The following is a 20,059-nucleotide window of genomic DNA, read 5'->3' on the forward strand; positions in this document are numbered from 1 at the left end:
GATGAAATTTGATGAACAACTGAGATACAATTTGGATTTAGGAAGCAAGGAGGATCCAGGGGAGCTATGCTTATAATCCAAATAGGGACCAAGAGAGATCTAGAAATTAAGAAGGAATCACAACTAGGGTTAACTGATCTAGAAAAAAGCCTTTGACATCTTGGGCTGGAATAAATTGTTCACTATATTGTCATGGACTGGAATAGACAATGAGGCCCAAGGAATAAGAAACCATATATGCTGGAAGTACAACAGGAATAATCATTCAGTTAGTACCTAAGGGCTAATTTTGTTGATAGTCAACAGGGTGCTAGAGGTGTTGCCTAGCAACCAGTCAGAATTGCATGATTCTTGCTGAGGTAGCTTGTTCTCTGATTGGCTGGGTAGTTCAGAGGGAGTTCCCCTCCCTGCAAGTGTAGTTGCATGTCTCCCTGCTATGAAAAAGGCTTGCAAATAAAGGAAAACCGCTGACTGGTTTTGTACAGTTTATCCAGTTCCGTATTATCAGTTTCTTTTCTCTCTGGGCTCTGCATGCAATCTATACTAGGGCTAGGGAACCTAGTGCCCTTCAAATGTTGTTGGACTGCAACTCCCATCAGCCCCAGGTAGCATGGCCAGTGGTCAGGGATGATGGGAGTTGTAGTCCAATAATATCTGGAGGACCCCAGGTTGAAGAATGCTGTTTTAATCCTACCATTCATTAGGACGGAATGCAGGGCAAGGTCCCTACTTTTATTCTCTCAGCAATCCTGTGACATACGTTAGGTTGAGGTACGCTAGGCTGAGATGCAATGTCTGGTTTGGCTTGTGGGAATTTGAGCTCCAGAAAGTCAGGTACTGCTTCCAGTATGCCAGCTCTCCACAGCCGCTTCTGCCTTCAAGCAACCCAAAGTCTGTAAGATCAAGAGCTGAACTGGGTGGTGCATTATGCAAGTCAAGCCAATTGCACAATTATTCTTATGTTGTATAATGGTCTCATTTTTATTGTTTTGCATAATTTATGCTGCTTCTGTCAGTCATGGGGAGGAGCACACTGAAGCCCCTCCCTCTGACCTTGGGGAATCTTATCTAACCAGTCTCACTCTGGCACCTGAGATTCAGCAGGAGTTGCCCTGCAGCCTTGCATCTGCATCCATAGGGACTAGGAACTTGTTTTTAAACAAACAAAAACGACACACACACACTCCACATCCTTGAAAACTGCAGTTCTTAGGATGCTGGGTTCTGTGCCACATTGCCCTCCTGCAGAACACAATCCTCGCTCCTGGCTGTTTGGAGATTAGAACCCAGGCTAACAGTCACAATGATCTGGATAGATGGCAAACCATTAAAAACACATTGCCTTTGAAACAGGCCCAGCGGGCGATTTACCAAATAACTTGACAGATCTTCCACAAAAGCGCCCGTCCCGTCCCCCACTTAAAAATGGCTTGCTCCATTTTGCAACTCTTAACTCCAGCGAGCTCGCAGCAGTAACAAGAGGGCTTTTTCTGAATGCAGCGGGGATCCTCTGGAAAGATCTGACCATTTCCCCTTTCAGCTACCTTTTCCCTCTTCCTCCCCCCCACGAGGGGTTGTTTTTATTGTCCCCGTCTAATGAAGTAGCGGTTTCACCTGGTCAACCCCACAAGTGGTGCCTGTTCAATGCCATGAATGCAAATACTTGACCCCCTGAGCGGTGGGGCAGCAATTAGTTTAAGCAGGGGGTTCGTGTAACACTTCAAAAGTCTTAATCCGGGCGGCCAGCCTCAGCCCTGGCCTCTGCCAAGAGCCCATTGAGAGCTCTTAATGAGTCTGCAAGGCAAATGCTCGCTTTCAATGCGTTTTGGGGTCACGTCAGATGCTTGAAAAGCTCCACTCTATAAGGCATTGTGTGGCTTTGGAGATTCAGGCCTTTCCCTTTGTCGAGCTGGGGAGGGGGAAGGAAAAAAGACCCTCGAGCCCCAAACTCCCCTTTTTCACAAGGCAGAGACACAAACCATCTTTCAGAGCTGGGACCCTTTGGGCGCTTTGCATATCAATGGGCCTCGGCCTGAATGCAGGCACTCAGCTGAGAAATAGGATCACTATCGGAACTTCCCGGCATTCACGGGCTCTTGGGAATCTTTAAAGCCCTTGCCGGAGAATAATTTGGTCGAATGTCATGGCTGGAAACAAAACCTAAACAAGCAGGGGGCAGTCCATCATTGGGGGGGGCGCGTTGGCAAAAAGTGACAACGGAGTCCCCTCGGCTTTGACATCCAACCCCTGGCAGGGCACCTGGCACAGCGCTTCCATCGAGGCAGGGGGGTTCATTGTGGCAAAGGGGCCTTTTCCTATGGTGGCCTTTGTGGCTGCCCCATATCACTCCAGAATTGCTCTACCCTGCATGTGCCTGCTTGACCACTTTGATCTGCAGAACAGGCACTCATAATACTCATTTTGCACTTGTAAGAAATCAGTACTTCAGTGTGGCGGCACCTACACTTTGGAATTCCCTGCCTGTTGATGTCATTGTATTATTTTTGGTGTTCATGCACATAAAGTAGACCTTCCAAGTGTCCCTATTTTCCAGGGAAAGTCCCAGATTTACAGAAGCCATCCCAATTTCTGATTTGATCCCGGAACGTTCTGATTTACAGAACCCATCCCGATTTCTGATTTGATTCCGGAACGTTCTACTTTTTCTTAGGATGCCCCTGTTTTCATCGGGGAAATGTTGGAGGGTATGGAGTTATGCGATCCCCAAGCCAAGGAGGTAAGTAACTATACAACCTTTAGAAGACATCTGAAGGCAGCCCTGTATATACAAGCTTTTAAAATGTTTAATGTTCCACTATGTTTTTATATATGTTGGGAGCTGCCCAAAGTGGTTGGAGGAACCCAGTGGTTGGAGGAATGCATTATTATTATTATTATTATTATTATTATTATTATTGAATAAGACAACCCTAGTTTCATTGGAGAAATGTTGGAGGGTATGCATAAAACTTGCAAGGCCCCCCGCTCCCTTGATCAGAAAACTAGGCATGTTGTAGAGGCTCCAATCGGACATACATTTGATTCATGTCAGTGTGGCTCTCTGCTTTGTCAGCCAACAGATTAACTAGCTGTCTGAAGAGGGCTTGTGACTGTGTGCAGTCCTCAAGGAAGGCTGAAGAGTCCTTAAGCAACACCTTTACTAAATTGCCGGAGGGCTAAATAGTTTGAGAAAACAAAGACTTGTTAAGTCTCCTGTTACAGGCACTTAAGGCTCATATAACCCTCTCTAGATTTCGCTCCAGGGAATTATTTGTCTCGGGTATTGCCTTTCGATCCTGTTCATAGAAGCATCCATCTTTATCCGTGAGTTTGCACAGCACACGCAGGACAGTGCCTGACACTTAAGAAGAAAAGAGATCTTAAACATTTGGAGTCTATTCAGAGCTTTTGTATTTTCCCTTTTATTAGTTCATATTTCTCACAGAAATGTTTTGAGGGGCCATTAAAAAAATGGGTTAGCGTTTGCCAGATCTGTGGTAAAAAGAGAACAACAGGCCTTTTAGAGAAGGTTTGCATGGGGATGTTATCCTAGGATGCAGACCTCCCCACCCTGCAAGCCAAGAGTGAAATGAACACCCACAATGCTTAAAAGTTGTTAGGAGACCCCCTATTCCCTTTACAGGGCTTCAATTCCAAGAGTTCCTAGGAAAGAAGGACTGATTGTTGAACCCCTCTGGAAATTGTAGCTCTGTGAGAGGAATAGGGGTCCCTGAACAACTTTCAATACCCTTGACAACCTGCAGTTCCCACAATTCTATGACTGTTCAAAGTGGTATAACAATGCTTAAAATATATGGTGTGGAAGTGACTTCAGAGTCCACCACTGAGCCTTTTATGAACCTACCACTTCCTTGCTCCGTGTTCTTTGATAATAGATACACAGATTCTGTGCATGTGTGGGGCAACTTTGTGTGTAGTTGTGCATCTTATGATATCCACTTATTGCAGTGGTCAAGTGGGCCAGAACATGCTGGCCTGCTTGCTCCGCATCTTAGAACATTATTCGCACAGAAGGAGGCTCTTCTCACATGCCACTTGGAGAACATTGATCAGCTCCCAGGTGGATGAACTGGGAGAGCCATTAGGAGACTCTTATTTTACTCAGAGAATTACAATTCCCAGTGTTCCTCAGGGAGAGGGACTGATTCTTAAACTAGTTCTGGGGGAAACAGGGTTCTCCTAATCACTCTCAGCTCCTTTAACAAATTACAGCTCCCAGAATTCTTTTGGAAAGGGAGCTATGCCTGTTTATGGGACCCTAGTGCTTTAAATATATGGTGTGAATGTGGCCTTAGTTCTGCCCAGAGCACATCAATTGAAATGGCTCAACATTAGTTATGTCCATCAATATCAAAAGGCTGACCCTGAGCAGGACTAAAGTTGGATTCATCCCAAAGGATGTGTGGAGAAGAACATAGTGGGCTGTGCCATTAGTCAAGGCTGTGTTCTGCGTTCTTCCTCCCTTGCTTGCATTCTCATTCACTCACACTCCTTCAAAAACTTCCATGCCTTGTCTATATTAGCCAGGTTTATTCAGCAGAATATTTTGTCAGATCTGGGTTTCCTGGACTTGATCTCTTCTGTTGCTGATGGTGGTTAAAAAACGAAACAAAAACAAAACTTAAATACTTTTTCTCTACTCGGTAAGCGTACATTTCTTTCTTACTGGCAAGAGGTGATATAAATTATAAAGAAAAGGAGACGTCCCCCCCTGACCCGAGACCCATTTCAGACGTCCCTTGCCCTACAACTGTGTGTCGGAGGGGCCTGCAGTATTCAACAGGCTGCTGGGAATAGGGCCATTCCACCCTCTAGCAAGTTCAACTTTCCCCTGTCACGTGAAGGGGTCTCTCCATCAGTCCCAGCCAAAGTCCTGCCCTGTCATCTGGTAGAATTTCATGTTAAAGGGTCTGTAGAACTCCTGCAGGCGGCGGATAACCTGCGGGTTGATTTTGGGGTGCGGCCTCCCTTTGGATTTCCCTAGGCACCGGGGTCGGCTGCTCCCTTCGGGCTTCTTCAAGCAAGGGAAGCCCTTAGTCTCATTGAAGTAGAAGTGCTTGTCCGTCACCACCCGCTTGATCCCCAGAAAGTCTTGGACGCGGGCCATCTCCCCGGCTGGGTCGCTCACCAACCTCTCCCCGCTGACAAAGAGGAACTTGGACAGGGGGAAATACCGCAGCCAGCTGTCCAGGTGTTTGGCATAAATGCCGATCCGCACGGCACTCCAGGTGGTGTCGATGAGGCCCGTGCTGACGTTCTTGAAGGCCAAGGCTTGGAAGCTAGGGATGGTGGGGTTCTTGGAAAGGGTCTGAGTGTAGTCTGAAATGGCCCGTGTCACCGGGTTGCGCACGACCACAATTAGCTTGGTGTCCCTGGACATGTTGTAAATGCGCCGGGGGGCTTCCTTGGTCACAAAGTAGCTCGGCGTCTTCTCCATGGTGATCTGTCCCTCCAAGGTGCGGGGCATCAAGTTTCTGGGGAAATAAAAGGGCATTGGTAAGGATCCTGCCTTGATAATTCTACATCCTTCAGAGCCCCATCAACTCTCTATGGGTGCAATCAGATACAAATAAGATTGCATTGGTTTTCTTTTTTCCCTTTTTTTAAAAAAATATGTGTATCATTGATTTGTCCACAGACACAAAAAGTGCAAACCTAAGAAAACCAAAAATTAAAAATATAAAGCATAAAGCACTGCAGCCTGGAAGGACAAAAGTACAAAGATATAGCACAGATCCGACGGGCTAATCAAGTATTTACTCATGTAAAGATTTCCTTTACCAATAATAAAGACATATAAAAATATAAATATTCTCCACCTGTGAGTTCCATACTGCTTTGGTTTTCCTGATTATAATGCAAGTGCTTCCATCCTGTTTTCTAACATTCCTTTCACACTGCAGTGACTGTTGTATTATGAGGGGACTGTGGCTTTACCAATATACTGGCATTGCACCAAGACTGCAACAAGGAGCTTTTAATTTACTTTTTAAAATTTTCAGAACAATATATATACTGAAAAACAAATAATAACACTATTTTAAAGCCAGATTTTTTTTAAAAAAATGCACATATATGAATATGAGAGAATCTATCCACTCAGTTTTCTTATTTGCTGAATCATCTGTTCAAGTTCTACAGATTTCCACATCGATTTGTGGATATATATATACATAGTCAGTAGGAATTTTTTCTGTTATTTTATTTTGAATTGCCCCTTATTATAATGCATTTATGTATGTTACTGTCTCCAGTATATTTACTTTAATGTTCCTTTCCTGCTGATATATGCATGGGAGAACTGAATTGCAAAATTCAGAGATGGGCAGATTTCGCAAGGGAACTGTGTTTCATTTTTCGTATTGTTTCAGGAAAAAAAATGGAATTAAATGTGAACAGAATTCGGTTTTTCTTCCCCATCTCACACCAGATACACTGCATTGCAGTAGCCTAATCAGGAGTTACCAGAGCATGCATTAGTGCTATGGAACAATTAACTTTCCCCAGCTGTTGTGAGTCTGTTGCAGCATAACAACAAAGAGGACATGGAGTCTTTGTTGTGTGTATATTCCCTTTTGGTGCTGTAAGGACAGAACCCTCCCCTGTGTTTGTGTGTGGCTTGCCACCTGGGGCTCTTTTACAAACAAAAAAACAAGACCTGCATTCATGCTTGAAAGCTGCGATGACCTGTTGGGCATTCTTGATAAACTTGAAAACAAGCTCTCTGGGTTTCAGCCGCAGCCTTGAAGGGAGTAATACTATTGGGAGCTGCAAAGATAACACTTCATAGACGCAGAGGGGAGCGGGCACTCCAAATTGGGCACGGTTTGAAGAGCCAGGTCACAAGGCGATACAATGCCGTGTCCTCAAGCTACCAAATCAAATTGCCCTTCCAAGACCGGGCAGTCAGCAAACACTGACAGCTCTTGCTAACCGGCTGAGGTTTCTGGCACGGCGCAGGTTTTAAAAAAGGGACCATTGTTCTTCCGTTCCACGGCGCCTCCAAACACCAGTTTGTTCTCCTGTCACTTCATGACTTATCTGCCAGCCTCGTCCTCAGGAAAACGAGACCCACTTAAAAGCCTTCCCAAGATGTTGGCGCCTCCCTGACTGGAGCGCAGAAAACATGGGAAGAGCAACAGGGAGCAAAGTGTGGTGGGTGGTGCAAAGTTGGAGGGTCGTAACTCGGTGGCAAAGCTCCTGCCTTGCATGCAGAAGGTCACAGGTTCAATACCCAATGGCACCTCCAGGTAGGGTTGGCAGTGCCCCCTGTCTGAAATCCTGGAGAGCTGCTGCAGTGTAGACAATACTGAGCTACTTGGACCAAGGGTCTGACTCAGTATGAAGCAGCTGCTTGTGTTCCTTCCCATGTACCTCAGCTCAGCGGTAGTTTTGGGCTCTTCCTATTCTATTGTTCCTCTTTGACCTCAATGCATCTGCTTCTGTCTTGCCATTATCAACCTACTGTTCATTCACATCATTCCCAACCTTTCAGCTTCTGGACCCTCTTCCCTTCAGATTCAGATTAGAGAGCTGATGTTGTGGTTAGAGTGTTGAACTAGGGTTCAAATCCTCCCTTAGCCATGAAGCTCTCCAGGTGACCGTGGGCCAGTCACTCACTCTCAACCTAACCTACCTCAAAGGGTTGTTATGAGGATAACATGGAGAGGAGGAGAACTGTGGATGCCACCTTGATTAATTAATTTTTAACCCCCCTTGCTATATATCAGCAGTGCAAAGCTTTCTTCCATCTGAAGACTCTGTGCAATATGGCAAAATAAGACTATTTCCCTGAAAGGATCTGAATGACTTGTCCGAATTTTGTCAATGCAGGAAGTGAGCAGAACATCCATGAACACACCATGACATCACAGCAGTTCTGCCAATAGCTGGAGATGGTGGACAAATGACAGGCAAGTTTTAGTGTATTAAAATATTTCATCAAACATTCACAATTCCTAACCAGCCCAAAACCCTAGAGCCATATTGAAGGGGAATCTTCCCCTTGCAACTAATATTCGCAGATTATGCTCTTTTCCATACACGGTCAGAGCCTTAAAATAAAAATAAAAATCAGTCATGCTCCTGCTCTCTTCCTCGCCGTCCCCCACCACATCCCACGCCCACGGCTTCCACATGTCAAACATTAACGCTCTGCGTTCTTTCAGATACGGGCTTTGGTCACAGGACATTTCTGAGGGGTGGGGACGGCCATGAACCCATTTCAACGAGACTTTCAGGAGTGGAGCCAAGTTCCCCTTCCCCCACTGGAAAAGGAATACCAAACAGTTCAGTTGCATGTCAATTATTTTAATGACAATCAGATGTCAGAAATTAGGAAAGATCTGGGGGAGGGAGGGGTGTGTGAGAAGGAATAAGTTTAGCATGTACATATGTGAGATGTGTCAGAAAAGCTTTCCTGTTTGGGGAAAAAAAAACTTCTGGAGAACATTCACATTCAGACAATACGCTTCTCCTTTCCTGTAATACTGCTATTTATTTGTTTATTTGTATCCAGGGCTGCACAGAGTTCCACTCGCACAACTTCTTCTCTTTCCCCTGCGAACCCCTAAATATTCTCTGATTTTGAGGGTGCCTGTGGGTGGGGCTGGAGGGGACAGGAGAGGCAGAGGGAGAAGAGGGGGCTGGAGGGACAGGAGAGGCAGAGCTGCAGTGTTGGAAGCAGCCACATAATAAGATATAACAATATTATTCAGTTCGGTGTTGCTAGCTTTTCCAAAGGAGTCTTGTGACTCTGCCAGCACCAGCCACTTGCAGACATTCACAGCGAAAGATTGTGCTCGCTTCCATGCTTTGGAAAAACATTCACGCAGGAAATCTGCACTGAAGACGCTGACAAAATTTCATGAGAAAACACACACACACACACACACACACACAGACAAAAATTGATGTGAAAAAGTAGCAAACTGAACGTAAAGATTTGAAAAAGGAGAAACCGAAATCATGAGATGCAATCATCATAATTAGATAGCCCCACATAAAGCGTGTTACAGTAATTGAGTCTTGACGTAATGAGCGAATTGTCATGGGCTGTCTGAGTCAGGACGATGCAGATGGAGGATTGGCCGAGAACCTGGACGGCTAAGCAAGGACTGGGGGTGAGACTTCCCTCAACCAACTCTCTTGTCTCATCTGTTCCCAGAATGAGAGCCACATGTCCTGCCTCCCTCTCCACCCCCACCCCTCTCCATCTGACACTCCTATGGTGCTCATTGCACTGCCCATCTTGTTGCCGTCAGATGCTGGGAGTAGCTCTGCCTACCTCAAGGGAAAAGGTTCACCCATCCCAGCCACCTCTCAGGAGGCAGAGACACATTCTCCATCACCTAGGTCTAGGAGGAACCAAAAGAGAAGAGAGTCTACTAGGCGTAGAAAGATTTCAGAAATGCTTACTGCCTGAAAATGAGCCTGGCTCATTCCTATATATAGGATGCCAAGGGGTGTGGCAGTGTCGGATCAACGTCTAAAACTTTGGCAGTTGGAGCACCTGCCTTTGTTGCAGCTGAATTTGGGATTAACCGTGTGCATTGCCTGGAGTGCCTTAAGCCAGCAATTTGCATCTGCACTGCAGTGATCTAAGCATTAAAGCCTCTGGAAAGAACCCTTCTTCAGGTCTTTGTTCTACAGCAACTGGGAGCCAGGACATGAATAAGCCGCTGTGTTCAGCGAAACAGGTCCAGGAATGGTAGCAGCTGGTGTACTAGCTAAAGTTGGTAGAAGATGCTCCTCCATTCCATGTACTGAAGCTGAACGGGCCAGCAGTCTAGACAGGGTCTTCTGACAGGCTAGCATAGGGGAGAGTAGGAAGAGATACACACAGCTCTGTCCTGGGTCCCATTACTGCCACCCCTATGCATCTGCCACCTGAGAAAGCCGCCTCACTCTGCCTAATGGTAGGGACCGGCCCTAGTTTGACTGTGTTACCACTGTGATCTACATGGAACATGGATTTTCTTAGCGATCATAACACAGTGGTATAATAACATGAGCTATTCCACCCAGCTCAAGAGTGAACATCTCAAGGACACCAGTGCTTTTTGGAAAGAATAATGTACAAAAAGAAAGGGAAGTCCATCAAGGGGGCTTATTGATCGCTGGTTAAAAATCAAAGCTTGTTCCAGTTTCATTTGAGCACCTTCAAGACAGATTCAGGACTGATCAAAGAAAGTCCTTCTTCACACACTGCAGAGTTAAACTATGGAATTCGCTCCCCCAGGAGACTGTGATGGTCACCAGCTTGGATGGCTTTCAAAGAGGATTGGGCAAATTCATGGAGAGGGCTATCGATGGCTACCAGCCACAATGACTACGCTCTTCCTCCGCTGTTGGAAACAGTAATTGTTTCTGAATACCAGTTGCTGGAAACTGCTGTGCTCTTGTGCTCAAGGTCCTACTTGCCAGTTTCACATGGGCATCTGGTTGGCCACTGTAAGAACAGGATGCTGGACTAGATGGGCCACTGGCCTGACCCAGCAGAGCTGTTCTTATAGTATTATGCTACACAGACAAATATGACTCCTTTAAATGTTAGAGGCCGTCTTCAGCTTCCTCCTGTGTTTGCTTTCGGCTGGATCGCATCTGAGCTCAGCCAAGCCCGTTTCTCCTTCACCCAAAAGACTCTCCAATCATCACTTTATTGTTACGCCAATAAATATTTACTGAGCGTTCAATGGCTTTTGTTCTTCATTTAGCGAAATGCAAGTTGTAAGTGTAACTTTTAAGGGCTCTTTTCTCCAGCCAGGCATTTTCACAACTATAGAGCACCTGTCTTAATGATGGATGGGTAAATCACTCCGTGTTAAGTGCTTAATCAATGCTGGCTGTTAAGGGGCCAGCGAGGGCTGGTCTTGAGGCTGCCAGTGGCACAGAGCTGAGAGCAAAGAAACAAAAACACCCCACATAAAGCCAGGCCGAGCTCTAATTCCTTTATTAATTCTCTCCTTTACGCCTTCTGCTAAGACCTAGTTTGTTCCTTGACACCTTATTCTTAGCTGCCTTCAGTTTGAGACCCCAAGGGATTGAAGGATGGAGGATAGAGCCCTTGAATAAATAGGGGCTCTAGAATATAAGTGTGATCAGGGATGGCACAATGCTGACTAAGACGGGCCCAGTGTCAGCTCCAAGCCACTGATTCCTGGATTATTATTATTATTATTATTATTATTATTATTATTATTATGCCTTTCTCCCAAGTTGGGATTCCGGGTGGCTTCCAACATTTAAAAACACATTATGAAACACAAAGTAATAAAAGCAAACTAGTTAAAAACAATAACTAAAATATAGCAAAACACATTTGGAAGCAACTATTAAAACACAGTGGCCAGCGTCATCTGCATCTTCCCTAAGCAAAGCCTTCAGAACAGGAAGGTCTTAGCTTGCTGCTGGAAGAATAAGAGGGGGAGCCAGTCTAAATCCTTCTGGGAGGGAATCCCACACTGGGTGCAGCCACAGAAAAGGCTCTCTCTCGTGTCACCACCAACTGTGCTTCTGATGTTGATGGGAACTGAGAGATGGCGCTCACTCGAGGATCTCAGCACCCAGGCAGGTTCATAGAGGAAGATATGATATTTCAGGTAGCCTTAGCCCAATCTATATAGGGCCTTATAGATCACAACCAGCACTTTGAATTATTCCCGGAAATGGACCGATAGCCAGGGACTTATTTGCTTATTTATTTTTAAAAGTAAAAAATAATAATACACAAATAGAAACGTTAGTATGTAAATTCATGAACATGACCAACAGCTGGTTTTTTAAAAACCAAACAGAACACATACACATTTTCAAAATAGGGATATCATATCCAAATCTCAGTTTATTATCAAGTTTTAGAATGGTGTGTGCGTGCTCCAGAATTTGCACATCATTCAGAAAGGTCCAGATTGCCTAAACCCTTCACAAAATGGTCATCAGTAAAGGCATCATAAAAAATGACACAGTTGCTGGTGTGATAGAAGGTCCCACTGAGCAACTTAGATACCCCATTCTGCACCAGCTGCACCTTCTGAGCCAACCTTGAGGGCAGCCCCACATGAAGAGTGTTACAGTAGCCCAACCCTGAGGTTATGAAAAAATGGGTCATACAGCACCTTCCACTTTGGCATAATGGTCAGAGTGTCAGACTAGGATATGGGAGACCTGGGTTCAAATCCTCACTCGGCCATGAAGCTCCCTGGGTGATCCTAGGCCAGTCACTGCCTCTCAACCTAACCTACCTCAAAGGGTTGTTGTGGGGATTAAATGAGCATGGGGAGAACTATGTAAACCACCTCGAGCACCTTGGAGGGAAAGGTGGGACTGAAATGCAATAGATACATAGATAGATAATTCATTGGCAACTCTAGGTGATACATTTTTCATCCCTTTGTAGGATCCTCCTTGCTCTCTTTTGACTCTTGCTTCAGCCTACCAACTGCCTTTGTGAAACCAGGAGCCCAACGCTGAATGCAAGCATTGTTTGTCTTCTGCCACGGCCCCACCCCACCTTACCCCATAGGTGGTCTTTGGCACCTCTTAGCCCCACAGAATCCCCCTCCTCCTGTGCCAGGGGAGCTGTTGCTTTGTTGGGTCAAAGCCAAGGAAGAGGAAACGGAGCTAAACAGCTGCCCAGGAGGCCTCTGCTAATCACTACTTTTTCTTCTTCCTGAGAAGCAATATGGGATAATCATAATGACTTGTAAAAAAAAAAACACACACAGCAGATTGATCTGGAGCCAATCTGTCTCATTATGTCGGCCTGTACAATATGCAGACTTCTTTGATGTACAAAGCAATGGGAGATGCACGCCATAAATCCGAATGGGGGCGGCAACATCTCGTTGCAGCCCAGCCAAGCACCGATGGCCTTTCTCAGCCTGTTCTCTGGGAACTTCCGCTTTGCAATGCTTAAACATTTTCCCGTTAGCAGAAGGAGTTAAGAACTGCCTTACACGATTAGCACAAAGGCTGACCTAGAACAGCCAACCTGCAGCTCTCCAGGGATTTTGGACTATGACTCCCACCCACTCCCTGGCATCCTACAGCCTGCGCTGGATGGAGATGAAGGAAGTTTTCACCCAGAGTTCCCTGTGATAGTTGAGATTCCTGCATTTCAGGGGGTTGGACTAGATCATTGATGGCCAAACTTGGCCTTTCAGCTGTTTTGGGACTACAACTCCCATCATCCCTAGCTAACAGGACCATTGGCCAGGGATAATGGGAATTGTAGTCCCAAAACAGCTGGAGGGCCAAGTTTGGCCATCACTGGACTAGATAATCCTCGGGGACCCTTCCAACTCTACACTTCTATGATAAACCACTCTGAAAACTGTAGCTTTGTAAGGGGGATAGGGGTTTCCTAAGAACTCTCAGCACTATTAACAAACTATACTTCCTAGAAGTCTTTGGGGGAAGCCATGACTTTTTAAAGTGGTATTAAAGGTAAAGGGACCCCTGACCATTAGTTCCAGTCGTGGCCGACTCTGGGGTTACGGCGCACATCTCACTTTATTGGCCGAGGGAGCCAGCGTACAGCTTCCGGGTCATGTGGCCAGCATGACTAAGCCACTTCTGGCGAACCAGAGCGGCGCATAGAAACACCGTTTACCTTCCCACCGGAGCGGTACCTATTTATCTAATTGCACTTGGACATGCTTTCGAACTGCTAGGTTGGCAGGAGCAGGGACCGAGCAACAGGATCTCACCCCGTTGCGGGGATTCGAACTGCCGACCTTCTGAGTGGCAAGTCCTAGGCTCTGTATTATATTGCTTTAAATACATGCTGTGGGAGTGGCCTTTGCTATGACTGCTCTCCTCTTTAATATTATTAAATATCACCTTCTGAGGCCCTTATTTGTGTGCCTCATCCATGAGAGGTCTGGAGGGTGGCAATACAAGAACAGGCCTTTTCTGTAGCGGCTTTCCATTTGTGGGATGCTCTTCCCAGGGAGGTTTGGCTGGTGCCTTCATTATACACCTTTAGGCGCCAGGTGAACATGTTCCTCTTTAACCAGGCCTTTGGCTGATTGACATTAAAATGCTTTGGGGAGGGGGCAATTATAGGGTTGTTCTTGTTTTTATTTCTATTACGTATTTTGTGTTTTTATATCGTGACTTTATCTTGTGAGCCACCCTGAGACCTGCGACTATAGGACGGTATACAAATTCTCCTCCTCATCATCTCTTTCAGCATCATCATCATCACCATCACTTTCATTTAAAAATGCTTTTTGATTCTTGTAGGTCATCTTATGGCTCATCCACACTTCTGCTTTCTAACCACAGGTCCAAGAAGTTTTGTCTTTGCCTCTCTGATCTCCCCCAGAAAACCTGCTCTTTAGTACTGAATCACAGAAAACGACATTTTGGAGGAAATCTGATGGATGTTTGCTCCGATTTAGTTGTAAACAGTGGGTTTCTCCAGGAGAAAGCGGCGGGTCAAGTGGAAATTCGGGTGAGCCCTTATAGGTTGGTACACGCTATACCCATAAATGCCACTGAAAGCAAATCCCCCCCTCAAAGAATTCTGGGCACTGTAGTTTATCCTTTACAGAGTTACAATTCCCAGTAACTCTTAACAAACTACAGTGCTCAGAAATCTTTACGGGGGTGGGGGGATGTGCTTCAAATGGCTTTAAAGTTGCAGCCTTATTCAAGAACAAGTTGAACTGCAGGTGTGAACAGGCAGCACAGCTTTCGAAAGGCTAGAGGGTTTTGTGCTGTGAGTAACAGTTTCGGAACCAGCAAGGAAATCACGAACAGTGAGAAATTCAGGAGCCATCCAGTGAATGAGTCAGCCAGAAGAAAATAATTTTGCTTCTGAACTCCTTTGATCTTGCCTCTTGCCCACACAGAAAACGGAGGCGGCTGCCCAGGCAGCTGTACTAAGCAACAGGCTCAACATTGCCCAGCAAAGATTTATTAGGGTTTATGCTTCTTTCCCACCTTATCCCTTTGGCATGTAGGGTCGATAATGTTTCCTTCTTTCCTGATTTAGAAAGTTTATTCTTTGCCTTTAAATGGATTATCTGGTTGCCTTGAATAACAAATTAGTCGTTTGCCATGTTTGACATTAGTTGTAGAGCTAATATAGAGAGTTAGGAAAGCAGGTGGGGCATAGATGGTGACACAGAGGTTACATTCACACCATACATTTAAACCACTTTAAACACTCATTGGTTCCTCCAGAGAATCCTGGGAGCTGAAGTTTGTTCAGGTGCTGAGAGTTGCTAGGAGACCCTCATTCCCCTTCCCAGAGTTGTAGTTCCCAGAGTTCTCTGGAAAGAGGTTTTGATTGTTAAACCACTCTGGGAACTGTAGTTCTGGGAGGGCAATTGGGGTCTCCTAGCAACTCTCAGCATTATGGGTGCTCATTTTACTCTTTTATTTGCCTTCCTTTTCCCCACAAAGAGCTACAATTTCCATAATTCCCTGTGACGAAGGACTGGTCATTAAGCAACTCTAGGAATCATAGCTCTGTGAGGAGAATTAATTATTTGGGGGTGGGAAGAATCCATGACTATTTAAAGTGGTGTCATAGTGTTTTAAATGCATGATGTGAATGTGGTTCTGTCCCGGTTTCTAACATTCCTTTTGTGTGGCATTACCTGTTGCATTATGGAAATGTGTAGCTTTTGGCTTGATATACTGCCATGCCATACTAAATTTCATTCACATCTGTGGTTTGACAAAACATCGGCCCTGACTGGACATGTTGCCACCCTTCTCTTCCTCCAGGATTCCCCTGGGGGGGAAACCATACATGCTGAAATATTACCCCAGTTTTCCTCCACATGACATGATCCACGAAAACGGTGGGAAAATTACAGAGCAAAACTCTCCTGACTTTCCAAACCAACAGGGTTGCAAATAGTTTTCTTCTTCTTCCTGGAAGCAATTAAGATGTAAATGAGGGCTAAACTTCCTCTAGATTTTCAGAAGTGACCTTTACATCATGTGAAAGATGTAAAATGCGAAAATTATCGCATAGGCACGTCCTGCAAATACCGTGTTATTAGGAGGTCTGTTCTGCACAATGTAAGAACTGTGGCTGCTACCCTTTGGAATTCCCTCCTGTTAAATCTTAGACAGTCACCTTCTCTTATGTCTTTCCACTGCCTGCCAAAGACCTTCCTCTTTCAAGAAGGCTTTTAAACAGAGATCTTGCCCACTCTGCAGCTGTATTGGAATTGTTTTTAAGATGCTTTAAATCTGTTTTTACTGTTTTATTGCTTGTCGTTGACTGCCCTGGGCTCATTTGTGAGGAAGGGCAGAGTGTAAATTGAATTAACTAAACAACAACCTTTCATGTTTGCCCAGGTGGAGAGCTATCTGTGTTCGAAACCTCTGACTTTGGCATGGACAGAATGTACAATGTACCAAAGTGAGTCGTGTCTGTTGCCCTGCCCACTTTTGCCTCTGGCCCTGCCCACCACCAGCATGTGGCCCCCAAAAGGTTGGCCATGAGACATTGGGGCCCTTGGGCTGGAAAAGTCTGCCCACCCCTAGCCTACAGGAACAACCACAGTCCCCTCAACCCCACAATTTTGCCCTATTCTACCAACCAAGCAGAGAGTTTTAGATATAATATTACACACAGCTACTGTGTGCCGATTTATGGGATAATTTATGTCCTTTCCAAATGTTTTTCTGAGTTTCTCATTCAAATTTTTTTTTAGTAGTATAGGAAAATGATTCTTTCCATGTGTTCCTTCCGAATGTTAAAAAAAATATCACTCAGCAAACACAAGCTTAGGAACTAAATCAATCATTCTGCTTAACGTGCAATAAAATGTTCATTATCAAGTGAGGGCAGGGGGAAAAAACAACCCCAGGCTGTGATGTCATTTGAGATACTGGAAAGGACTGCATTAAACCAGGCCAGTAAATCCTTCCAGCCTATCTCGAAAACACACGAGCGCATTCATTCAGCTCAAAAAGTGGAGGAATGTAATATTCTGCCCAGACTTCTTTCCCGTTTTCTTTCAATAATAAAACACGCCACTTCAGATTTATTTTATACGCCATAACATTTCTTGCTTCAAATAAACTCAGGAGGGAAACTTGCAAGATGCACTAAGAAGCTGGGAAACCCTCCTTGCTTTCGGAATTGCCTCTCCCAATGTAGCTGTGGAAAAGCAGCTCGCTCGCTCTTTTTTGATGATGTGGGCCGATTAAAAACTGATTTGAAGAATTCCACATACAAGGAAAAAAAGCTGCTTTGCATATATAATGTAACACCTTGGCTGGAAGACTAAATTCCTTCAGCAACGGAAGTCGCCCACCGGAGACCAACTTCTGTTTATAAAAACCAGGAACTACCAGAATAGTGAATGAACATGAGTGGTCAGAAGAGCTTGGAACACCTCTCTGCAAATCTCTTTCTCCCCCGGCCCAGTGAACAGCAGCACTCAGCTGTATCTCACAGGTCTCTGTTCCATGTTAGCTTCAGCAATAGCGGAAGCAATACAGTGCAGCCAGCCTCTTCCTGTGCTGTGCAGTAAAACTGTGCAGTAGCATCTGAATAAGCCAAATTCACACTGGACACCTTAAAATCAACAGACTTTAGGGGACAGGATGTAGCTCAGTAGCAGAGCATCCGTTTTGCATGCAGAAACCCCCAGTTTCAACCCCTGACAGGTAGGGCAGGGAAAAGATTTCTGCCTGAAATCCTACAGAACCATTGTCAATCAGTGCAGACAATCGTGAGCTGGATGAAGAAGAGGGTTTTAGATTTGTATTCTGCCCCTCATCAAAAGATCTCAGGGTGGTTCACAAGTTAAAATGCATGATAAAAGCACAAATAAATAGTTAAAACAGAAACAAAGCAACGACCCCCTTCTACAAACACATTTAAAAGGCGGTAGAATATAATAAGCCAAAGGCCTGGCTGAAGAAGAACATTTTCGCCTGGCACTGTAATATACTCAAACTGTCTTGCCATGCTGAGCAACTGGGCTGCCTAATTCTGTACCACCCAAAGTTTCTGAACCGTCTTCAGAGGCAGCCCTACATATAACACATTGCAGTACAGTCGTACCTTGGATCTCGAATGGCTTAGTAGCTGAACAAATTGGCTCCTGAGTGCTGCAAACCCAGAAGTAGGTGTTCCAGTTTGCGAACGTTTTTCAGAAGCTGAACTTCCTATATGGTTTCTGCAGCTTCCAATTGAGTGCAGGAAGCTCCTGCAGACAATCAGAAGCCATGCCTTGGTTTTTGAATGGTTCCAGGAGCCAAATGGACTCCCCAAAAGGATTAAGTTCAAGATTCAAGGTACGACTGTAATCTAATTTAGAGTTTACCAGATCATAGACAACAGAAGTTAGACTATCCCTGTCCAGTTAAGGGCACAGTTGGACCACCAGCCAAAGCTGATGGAAGGCACTCTGAAGGAAGCTTCTTATGCTCCTACGTATTCAGTTAAACAAACTGCAGGAAGCAGCATCACCAGGAGTCCATATGCATCTAATGGTGTGCAAATCGAGAGAACTGTATGTGGCAATGCAATGGCCTGTAGCACCTCCAAAACGAGGCTATGAAGTTGGAACCGCTGAGCCTGTGCCAAAAACTTACACCTGCATATGGTAGACAACAGGGGTGCCAACTTGAATATAATATTGGGGGGGGGGGGTTGTCAGGTAAGCCCTGCTCTGCATAATCGATCACATGATGCAGCACATGCACACCATTTGAATGGCAATGCCCATCAACTTTATGGGGGGCCCAGTCCCCTCAGTATTTTATTGGGGGTGTGTGTGAAGTGGCATTCACATAGGAGTTGGCTCCTATGGTGAACAAGCCACACGACAGAAGTATTATGGGAAATAATTGTTGAAAGAAGTGCTATTGGGAACGTACCTATGGGTTTTACTCAAGTTTGAGGTTCCCTGTTCAGCCTCCTAGCAGATTTAGGCCCCATTTAAAGCAGTACCATACCCCTTTAAATAGTCTGGGCATCCCCCCACAAAAATACCAGGAACTATATTTTGTAAAGTGTGAGTGAGGGTTGTTAGGAGAACCCTTCCCCCCATAATTTCCGGAGTGGCTGAACGATCAGTCTCTGTTCTCAGGGAATTCTGGGGATTGGAGTTCTGGGAGGGGAACAGGAGGTCTCCTAACAGCCCTCAGCACCCTCAACAAACTACAGCTCCCAGGATTCTTTGAACGTATGGAGTGAAGGTGGCCCAAGTATGACAGCCATGCACATCAGAGCACCTAAAGCAGCTGCTCTTCACTGCCTGAACAGCATTCTCAAGGCAAGTCTCGGCTGAAATGCCGCAGTGCTTCATTTCCCCATCCACTCTTTCCGGCAACTTGCAAGATAATTTCACGTTTCCCACATTTTCATTAAGTCTCTAATTCTCCCTCTGAAATTACCTCTGTTCATTATTGATAACCCCCTTCGAGCTCGAGTTAAGTTCTTTTTCCGGGGTGGTGTGGGGGGGTGGGCGGGGTGCTGTAGCGGGAAGGCCAGATAGAAGATACCCATTACACACCACTTTAAGCAAAAGCACTGGGAACTTTAATTAAATTTCCCGTTAATTTGTATTGACCTTAAGAGAATGTCTTTGGAATGCTAAGCATTGCCTGCAGGTAGAAAGGGTGGCCAGCAACTGAAAGGAGGGAGCCATGTTAGATTTCAAGAAAAAAGAGATGGAGGGGAGGAAAGGATGAAGAACCTTCTTTGTATCAGCTGAGACAAAGGTTGTACAAATCGATTAGACAGTAAAGTTCCCAATACGATCAACTGCAGAACTGTCTTCTCACTCACAACAAATAAAGATGTTTATATGGTGGGTTGCCAACATGCTGTCCATGAGCTCTCGTGTGCCTGCAAAGGTTCCTGTCTGGGCCCCTGCTGAAATTAGGCTGGAAAGACTCCTTAAATTGTAGACAATATATGACCTTTCCCATGCCTAATTGCTGGCGTGGGAGGGAGAGTAAGTGCGTGTGGGTACAATTTGTGGGTGCATGCCTGCATGGTTGTGATGTGTGCATGGTCCCCACACCACCATGTGTCCACAGGTGCAAAAAA

General features: G+C 45.3%; 1 protein-coding gene across 1 annotated transcript in view; it reads right to left on the bottom strand.

Annotated features, from left to right (window-relative positions):
• Positions 1 to 3,394: 3,394 nt before the first annotated feature.
• The window catches only part of HS3ST6 (heparan sulfate-glucosamine 3-sulfotransferase 6), a 74,522-nt gene continuing 57,857 nt past the window's right edge, over positions 3,395 to 20,059 (bottom strand). The window contains exon 2 of the mRNA XM_082199230.1: positions 3,395 to 5,495. Within this exon, the coding sequence (XP_082055356.1) occupies positions 4,877 to 5,495 (619 nt within the window). The 3' untranslated portion in view covers positions 3,395 to 4,876. The remainder of the gene's footprint in view (positions 5,496 to 20,059) is intronic.

Source organism: Podarcis vaucheri (assembly GCF_965113315.1).
Source record: "Podarcis vaucheri genome assembly, chromosome: 14".
Classification (NCBI taxonomy): Eukaryota; Metazoa; Chordata; class Lepidosauria; order Squamata; family Lacertidae; genus Podarcis; species Podarcis vaucheri.